The sequence below is a fragment of the Daktulosphaira vitifoliae genome, unplaced genomic scaffold (genome assembly GCF_025091365.1).
Source record: "Daktulosphaira vitifoliae isolate Bord-2020 unplaced genomic scaffold, ASM2509136v1 Scaffold_3, whole genome shotgun sequence".
In the NCBI taxonomy this organism is placed as follows: domain Eukaryota; kingdom Metazoa; phylum Arthropoda; class Insecta; order Hemiptera; family Phylloxeridae; genus Daktulosphaira; species Daktulosphaira vitifoliae.
In genome coordinates, this window is record NW_026099574.1 from 1,444,703 (window position 1) to 1,454,389 (window position 9,687).

The following is a 9,687-nucleotide window of genomic DNA, read 5'->3' on the forward strand; positions in this document are numbered from 1 at the left end:
TAATTTAAGATATATATAAAAGTGTCAGACCTTCCGGAACATTTTCAAAAGTTATGTTGAAAAAGTAAATTTTTTGTGAAAAAGTTGTCATTTTAAATCCCCCCCTGTGGGCAGGTTAAGTGTCAGATTTACAAAAAAAATATACCAAATGAAAGGTAATGATATCATGCATCTATATAAAAAAAAATTATATTGATATGTTCATTTTTGAAAAAGTATTTAGTAAAAAAAATTTTAAAAATTTCGAAAATTAGCTATTTTTAAATTTGTAATTTTTTTGGAGGTTTCCCCCATTTACGGGGAACGAGGGAAATTTTTTCAATTTTGAAGGGTAATGTCTTCGACTAGATACGATTTGTGATCTTTTGACGTATAGTTGAAAGAAATCCGTTCGGTGAGAGCTGAGAAAAAGTGGTAACAAAAAAAAAACCAATACCTTCTCAGCTTCGCATTGAAGCTAAAAAAAAAAAAAAAAACACATCATGATAAAATTAATACCTTCTCAGCTTCGCATCGATGCTAAAAGTAATATAAATATTCAATGGATCAAAGTTATTAAAGATGTTAAAATCTAGTAGGATACCTGTATAATTTAAACTAATTTTTAGTTTTTGTCATGAAGTCTAATAAAAATAGTTAATAGATTTTATTAAAAAAAACTGTTAAAATAACAGGTTTTTTTAAAAATTTTTTATATTAATCTTAGAAAAAAAAAATTAATACACAATAATGTGTACAGTAATTATAATTAAATTTTATTAGTTTTAAAATAAAAATAGTTACAAATAAATATTTACATAAAATTAAAAAATAAATCTTAAACAATAATTGTTTTATGATCTGAATAAGTACTGTTATTTTTAGTTACTTATGGAATACCTAAGTATTCTTTGAATCAAAGATGATTTTAAAAATGATTACATAAATATTATTCTTATGATTACAAATTTCACAAAGTAGTACTTAATTTCTGAGTGTTGTTCTTTACAGTGTATTTTGGCCGTAAGCTAAATAAATGATTAATACTAAACATATATATTTATACAAAATATTGTAAAATATCGCGTTTAGCAACACCTTTCGGTTCTAAGGTGAGCCAAAATAGTAATAACCATACAACATATAAACTGATCACCTGAAACAATATACTAATATGAGTCTATAAACTCAACAAAATATGTCATAGTACATTTTAAAATATCGAGAAGTCAAACAATTAAATTAAAAATAAATCTCAAGAATAATTTAATTACATTATACTTTTGAACAAAATTTTAATTAAAAAAAATATACACGCATAACGGCCAACCTACATAGCTCAGTTGGGAAGGTGTCATGCATTAGTGCACAGAAATTTTATTTTGCTAAGCTAAGTAAGTTTTCCTATTCACTTTACCACATGTAATAGCTTTTAAGAGAGGCAATAAATATATATAAATGATATACAGAATGATCAATTAAGGACAACACACTAATTTTCTCAAAAACTTCTGAATATTCTCCATTATTCTATAGGGAAATACCGTTTATAATTAAAAAAACTATAATAAATGTTTAGTTAAATAATTTTTTTTTCATCTTTTTAGGAAAATAAACACCCATTTTAATTTGGATATGATAGAAAAAAAATCCAAATAATTTTATTTTGGTAATTTGTTTTATCTGATCAACTATTTGTTTAAAGATGTGGATTTAAAATAGAAATTCGACATAGTGTTTATAATATTGGAAACAACAGTAATCTGTTTCAATTATATGTTTAATTATAATAAATTATTGTTCGTATTTATTCTTGCTATCATAAATTACAGATATGATAACAAGAATAGTCAACAAAAACTTGTTTATATAACATCATATTCATGAAGTTATTATGAATATTGTATGCTAAACAGCAAATTATCAATTCAAAAAATTATTAATCTTGCGTAACTTTAAATAAGAGACATAAACACATAATTTTTTGATCATCGATCAAAAAATTATGTTCTTATATCATATTATTGAATTACAAATAGAGGTTCCCATTAGAGAAAATTAAAGTTAAAGTTTTTTAACCCTGAAATAATGAATAAACATTTTTTAATTACACATTATTATATAGTTTCTTCAATAAAAAAATCTTTTACTATATTAAAATTGAAAAATGAGTGTCTTATATATTTGATTATCTATATAATATTACATTGGAATTTAAAAATATGAAATACGAAGCACTAACTTATATAAAATAATTTAGATACATTATCAGATGTCTATTTGTTTAATTTTATCAGAGATCTAAATAAATTAACACATTTTAAAAAAATATTAAAATATGACATTGATTAAATTTTTGTTACAAAAAAAATTTATTTATACATTAATTTTGTGCCATATTTATTAATTCTAAGATTCCTAAAATTAAATAAGATCTATAATATAGAAACTTTAAATCTATAACAACATCTTTTAAGTTATAACATTATAAAAACCTAATACTTAATATTTACACTAAATACAAGTTATAACAACTTTTAAAATTGAACTAATTGATGATTAATTGAATTTAAAATTATCTCAAATTGACTTATCGATTTTGTTTTAAAGTATATTTCAAAGTTCATAACTATACAGACCTATACATTGCCTTCCATTCGTTCTTCTGCCCGGGTGCGCATTCTGTGTATAAACGCCTTGCCTTTATTCTTTCTGAAGTTTTCATATGGATCATTCAAGCTGATGCCCACACCCTTATATTGATCGGTCCTATCTCGGATCTAATTTACAAATGGCGACCAATACAAAGCTCAGGTCAATACATATGGTATAATAATAACCAATTTACCGTGTACAAATAAAAATAAAATAATGATCAATTGGTAATATTTTGCAACCATGGATTTACTTACGTCACCACTGCTTATTGGTGTGTCGATACCTTGCTCTTTTGAACCAAGACCAGCACCACCCCAGCCCATTTTTTTCAAAAGTTGATGACCTTTATTTGATTCATCTAAACGTTCTTGGGCAGTTTTACCAAAGCCCGTACTAAATAATTGTGAAATAACATTAAAATTGTAAATTTGTTTGCAAAGTTCTTCACTTACCCAAACGAAGGAGGTGTAGGACTTCTTTGAGTATTTGGGGGAGATGGAGAAAGTGATTTAGATGGAGACCTTCTTCGTCTATTACGATTAGGAGTTGGAGGAGGACTTTTTTTATTTAATAAACGACGACTTGGACTTCTAGTTTTTGGACTACGACTTCGACTAATCAAAGTAATTAAGTATTATTTATTTTTTAATTAAAGCTTTGTAATTATAATATTTTAATAGTCGCTAACCTTCTATAACGTTTTTTTCTTACAGGAGATTTATCTCTCATAGAAGGAATTATAATGGGCGAAGGAGATTTTGATTTTTCTCTTATCTTGTTAGCAATATCATCTTCTTTTTGTTTTTTAGCTAAGTTTTTAGCTTTATAATATTCATATAAACCAAGTTTTTCCCAACCATCACTAAAATATTATAATGCTTAGACATTTTTATAAGTTTCAATAAAAGTGAACTAAAATAACGGTATACCTATCACGAGGTGCAAAGTGCCCTGGAGGCATATAAAAAGCTTTAACTGCTTCTAATAGTCGTTCTGTTGGAGGAGCTGGAGGAGGTAATCGAATTGTTTCAGGATCTAATGGCCTATATTTACTATCTTCAAGCTAAAAAATAACGTTAAATTTAATATAAATAAATTTTTTTTTAATTTAAATATATTTTTGATACCTTCACTAATGGTACCATAAGACCTGCTGGTAGCTCATAATAAGGCAGAGATGGAACTAAGTCATCAGGTACTATTTCAGGTTGAACTGGAGGCATAGAAAAATTGTTTTGCATGAAATTTGGTGGTGGTCGACTCAAATCAGGAAGTTCCATTGAAGCTGTAAGTAAACTTTAAATTTAAATTTATTGAATATAAATAAATATGTTTGTTTCACTAACGTGGTGGTTGTAAATGTATATTAGGGGGAGGTTGACTAAAAGGTGGTGGAGGTCTATTGTACATAGGAGGTTGTTGCATACAATTCGACATCTGTGACATTCTATAATGATCATCTAAATGATATCCATTATCTGCTTGATGAGGAAAATTTGGTTGGTCACTTTGCATGTAGCCAGTAGACATGTTATTTTGATACAAGGGGGGAGATGGTAATCTGCCTTCATTATAATGTCGATTTCCTTCATCTGAATAAAAAAAAAAAAAATAGGAGAAAGAGCTCTAAAGAATGAATTTATTTAAAGTATTTAGTAATACTGACAAGGTTTCCATTAGATTAAGTTACATAGACTGCTACTTATACAAAATTAATTGAAATTAAAAACGCGAAGATCTTGGCAAAAAAAGGTACCTTTAATTGTTAGAGAAGGTATAAAAAACAATTTCATATTATTCATCAATTATTACATTCTATAATAACTAAACGTTTAAAAATTCTAAAGCTTCATAGTTTTTAAGAAAATTTTAAACCACATTAATTAATGATAATACAGTTTATAAGTAAATTCAAAAAAAGCTATAACATCAAATACTTTTAATAATTAAAAACTCTAGGATATATTTAGGATTTAGATAGCTAAGGATACACAAAATTCAGTCAGACTAGTTTTAAAAAATCATTAATATATTAGAAGTGAAATTAAAAATTAGTGGGTAAAATTATTTGAGTTAATCTTATTTTATTTTTATCATATTATCACAAAATAATCTAACTTCAATATTTTTTTAATTTTACATTATTTATTATTGTTATATTTTTTGTAATTTTATTGTCTTATATACAATTATTTGACTGATATGCCAAATGCTTATGTGATTACCTTTATATATATATATAAAAAAAATTATGCTTAATGCCAAAACTATAGACATAAAAATAAGTGTATAGTGAAAACAGTTCCTACAGTCAATATTATATTATTAACAACCTCTTTTTCAGAAGAGCGTTTTAAAAATTACGGTCTATTATATTAAAAGAATACCATTCCTCCAAAAATTAATACTATTTTAGATTAGCTATGCTTATGGCATAGCTTTTTATGCTACACGAAATCATTTATTCAATTCATCCTGAAATTATAATTAGCTTAATAACAGAAACCTAATTTTTTACTAATATTCAAATTGAAGCATTTGTTAATAATTATGTTAATAATTGCCAGATTTTATTTTATTTTTAATTTTATGTTTACTGAAATAATTAAACTTTTTAAATAATATAAAAATTTAAATAATTTAGTAAAATAAGTATTGTTGTATTTTATAATCATATCAAACTTAAAAAAATTTTATTAGTAAATTTAACTGTTAAAATTTTTGTCCAATAAATATACAAAATTGTTTTCTTAAAACATCCCCTCACAGAATTTGAATACGCTGTATGTTTCATAATCTAATAAAACCTTGGTAGAAGGAATACAACTGATATTTTTATTCAGTTTCAAGCATCCTATACTAATACATATAAAATATTCTTCAAGTCTTGAAAGTCAAACATAATCTTCTTTACTAATTCTCATAAAATTAATTCAACTCATATAATAGTTTTAAACAAGTTAGATTTTTGTTTTTGATCTCATGCTTACCTTGAGCAGTAGGAATTGGAAGAGGATTTAGTATTTGTTTTTGTTGTTCTAATGAACGTTTTTGGTTTTCTATAGTCTAAAATATAATTTCAATAATAAAAGTTATAAGAGAATACTGATCACACTATTATTGAATAATAGTTAATTATTCAAAAATTACAATATACATAACGTTCAAATGTCTTAAAATTAATTTATTAATAAAAATTTTTATTTTATTTATATGTACTTAATTTTCTCATTAAAAGTAATTATGTCATATCGAACAAGATCATACACATGATTAAAATCTTAAATTAAATTTCAATACCCTATAAAATAAGGTGGGGTAATTGTAAATAGTTGTGGTAATTGAATTGCATTTTTTTAAAATAAATGCACAAGCTTTAATTTCAAATTCGCATTTAATATGTTGAATGGCCTTATAAAGATTAAAACTTTTCAACATAAAATAAGTCTGCTAAATAATTTATGAGAAAAAATGAATTTATAATTACCCCATTTCATCCTAATTAAAAATATTGATTTTGAACAATTCTGAAAAATCAATTAACTACTAGGTCTACTAAAATAATTATAGAAGTTGAAGAAATCATACCTGTATTTGATTATTACAATGTGCCAAAAAAGATTGATGTTGACTACGGTAATTTTGCAATGTATTAGTCATTACCATATTTAACTGATTCACAGCTTCCCTATGCTTTTCCATCAGATTATTTTTATATTCTATCAGTGACTGTTCAGGGGTTTTTAACCGTTCCATAACACTATCAGAAAAGTAATGGTTTTTTGTTTCCCATAAACTATATAACTAAAATCAGGTAAAAAAAGAATAATTAATTTTTACATAATATATATATATATATATATATATATTCTTTTTTAATATATACTTTTTGTAATTTAGACTTTTGTTCTTCGTTAGATTTCGTTATAGCTGAACAAAACATAGGTACAATAATAGATTCTAGTGATGATTTCAGAACATTTTCTGATTTTCGAAGACTATACAATAATTTTTGATCATTATCATAATATAATAACAATTTTTTTAATTTCTCAGTAAAATTCTTACCAATGATGGACAGTATCATTAATTAAATAAATTATATGTAATTGTTTGGAAAATTCTGACTTTGGATCAGTAACTCTAAAAAATAATAATATTAAAACTCCATATATGTATGTATATTAAGAAGTTTTCTTACTCAGTTAGTAAATATTGCGAAATAACATCAATCTTTTGTTGACTACCAATATGTTTCAAAATCCATGCTTTTCCATTAGCTATTGCTTCTTTTGTACAAGCTTTAACTACAGGGTCTAATACAGATGATAGCTCAACTAAAGATAAATCATTTGTAGCTGCCTCAGAATTAATCCATTCTCGTTGCTCAGATAATATTTTATCTTCAGTAGCAACTTGTTGTTGTTGAGCTAACATCTAATATAATAATACATTTAATTAATAATTTAACATTTTCAAATAACTTGGAGTAACATTAATTTGATTTACCATAAGCTGAGCATTAAAATTTTGTTCAGCTTGGGCAATTTGCTGTTGTAAATTTGCTTGTTGTGCATTTAAAGAATCTAGAGTAACTCCTGTTGATTGACCATCATTTTGCTGGGTTAAATTCAACCATTGTGTTGTAGCAGAAGACATATTTAATTGTTGTGTACTAGCTGAATTATTTACAATTGCTCCTTGAGTCATTTCTCTTGCATTATTTTGTTTCAATACTATAAATCAAGTTAAAATTTAATTTAAGAGTTCATAATAAAGAACAATAGGTTATTGACAAATTGATATTTAAAAATTATCTCACAATAAAAGTATTACTAAAAACTATAGCAAAAATGGAAAGCTTCAATAGTTTTGGCTTTATATACAGTAATTTTTTCAATAAAGAAAAATTTTGAATTTTAACTTTCCTTTTCTAGAAATAAATGAAGCTATCCAAATTTTTGGTAGAAAAAAAAACAAAAAAGGTTTTAAATCATGCTACAAAAAAAAGACCATTTTTTTAAATTTTAAACTATTAATTATCAACCATTTCTAATACAACTACTACTATTTACTGAATACTATTATTTATTAACTGATTTTAGGATTATATATTTAACAAATAGTATTATACTTAATACATTAAGTGAAAAAATCATGATTGTTGATAAATTGAATTTTAGTTTATAAATGATCCCATTAAATAGCTTTTTATATTTCTTTAACAACTGTATATTGTCATTCTTTAATTAAAAATAGAAATTTTATAATTTGATTATTAATATAAGATACACAAGTTTAAAAGATTTCCTAAATAGTAACAATTACTTGAATTAATTTTATAAAAAAAACTATTAATGTTATACTTATTCTGATCATTTTTTAAATTTAAGTATTGTTCCTACTTATTTAATACTTTTTTTTTTTAATAGTAATATTCAAATAAAGGCTACTAAAACAATTGTATCTGAAGTCTATAAATTATAAACTTACTGGCTTGTTCTGTGGTAACTTTGTAAAGATAGTAATCAAAATGACGACCACCAAACAAAAATTCAAATTTGGGATTATCCTTCTGTTTAGTTTTAGTCATTTGTTCAAAGTCGGGGCCATTTCTTGCAACAAAAACAGCCAATTTGTCAATAATAGTGCGTAATTCATTATCTGCAAGTTGGACATATATTAATTTTGTCACTTACGAATTTATTATGGTAATTAATGGTTTCACCTTCAGGAGATTTTGGAATATCCATGATTTTTTAAAAATATAAATTTTATTTGCTTTTTCAAACTATCCAACAGATTATTTCAAGATTTCTTAGGAACATGAAATAAATAAAATGACATTTAGTGATCAAAAATTTATTAAAACAAATTAAAACACTTTATTAAGAAACGTACCCAGAATTTTTCTAACAAAATTTGTTTATAAATGTGACTTACGATCAGATATCTCAATATTTTATTTCAATTTACAAAATTGACTAAATTCCGATAACTCCAGAAGTTTGTATTTGCAGTGTCACCAATTGCTCAGAAATAAATTTGTATAATTAATATATAAATTAATGCATTTAATTTTTTATTGTATACTATGCAATATATATACTATGAAATAAAAAAAAATACAGTCAGTATCACAATATATTTCATTTCATACATATGAAATACACGTTTTATGATTTTAAATTTATTACGCATAACAAGTGATTCATTATTATTTATTCCATGAAAAATACTTTAATAAAGCAACTATGAATATATTATATATATATGAATATATAGCCAATATATTGGCTTCAACATAATTCACGTAAAAAGTATTTTGTTCCTAATCTAGATATTTTTGTCTATGGTCGGGACCGCATATTTGTAATGGAAATATATCGATAATATACACAATCGACAGTAAGTTAATTTTAGCTTCGATGCAAAGCTGAGAAGATATTAATTTTACTATGATGCGTTTTTTTTTTGTTTTTTTTGTGTCTGTTACCACCTTTTCTCAACCGATTTCTATCAACGATACGTCAAAATATCGTATCTAGTCGAAGACATTACCCTCAAAATTGAAAAAATTTCCTTCGTTCCCCGTAAATAGGGGAAATCTCCAAAAAAATGACAAACTTAAAAGTGCCTAAATTTTGACATTTTTTCAGTTTTAAGTAAAATGTATTTAAAACTGCCATAACTTTTTAAAAAATGACCAAATCAATATAATTTTTTTTTTTAGATGCATGATGTCTTTACCATTTTATTTAGTATATATTTATAAATCTGACCCTTTACCTGCTCATAGGGGGAATTTAAAATGACAACTTCTTCAACATAACTTTTGAAAGTGTTCCGAAAAGTCTGACACTTTTATATATATCTTAAATTAAAGCTAATGTAATAACTTTATTATGGTAAAAAGAAATTTCGGACTTTATTTTATTTTCATTAGTGAAAACAGACATCAAAGTTAATAAAAAATATTCTTTTTTATATTTTTAACTTTATAATGCTATAACTTTTTGAAAGATTTGTGGATCAATATAATTCATTTTT

At 24.5% G+C, this 9,687-nt stretch overlaps 1 protein-coding gene across 3 annotated transcripts; it reads right to left on the minus strand.

Annotated features, from left to right (window-relative positions):
• Positions 1 to 734: 734 nt before the first annotated feature.
• LOC126903099 (calcium homeostasis endoplasmic reticulum protein) lies at positions 735 to 8,693 on the minus strand. Of its 3 annotated transcripts, none has more exons than XM_050681076.1 (17): positions 8,581 to 8,693; positions 8,366 to 8,454; positions 8,131 to 8,301; positions 7,147 to 7,373; positions 6,839 to 7,074; positions 6,706 to 6,780; positions 6,524 to 6,635; positions 6,226 to 6,441; positions 5,628 to 5,703; positions 3,984 to 4,229; positions 3,765 to 3,922; positions 3,567 to 3,700; positions 3,326 to 3,499; positions 3,090 to 3,251; positions 2,892 to 3,030; positions 2,619 to 2,759; positions 735 to 1,135 (listed from the first exon to the last, which is right to left on the minus strand). In XM_050681076.1, exons 2-16 carry the CDS (start codon positions 8,388 to 8,390, stop codon positions 2,619 to 2,621), a joined length of 2,292 nt encoding a protein of 763 aa, XP_050537033.1. In that variant the 5' UTR covers positions 8,391 to 8,454; positions 8,581 to 8,693; the 3' UTR covers positions 735 to 1,135. The 3 variants fall into 3 exon arrangements, with proteins under 3 accessions (XP_050537033.1, XP_050537032.1, XP_050537034.1); XM_050681075.1 differs by having other exon boundaries at positions 8,539 to 8,653; XM_050681077.1 differs by lacking the exon at positions 8,131 to 8,301 and having other exon boundaries at positions 8,337 to 8,636.
• Between the last annotated feature and the right edge of the window lie 994 nt (positions 8,694 to 9,687).

Excerpts from the sequence above, each read along its gene's own strand:
- LOC126903099 (XM_050681076.1), bottom strand. The coding sequence starts at position 8,390 with ATGGATATTCCAAAATCTCCTGAAG. Across the intron at positions 6,636-6,705 it reads AATGATACTGTCCATCATTG|TCTTCGAAAATCAGAAAATG; the intron begins GTAAGAATTTTA and ends ATTATTGTATAG. Across the intron at positions 3,923-3,983 it reads TATACATTTACAACCACCAC|CTTCAATGGAACTTCCTGAT; the intron begins GTTAGTGAAACA and ends GTTTACTTACAG.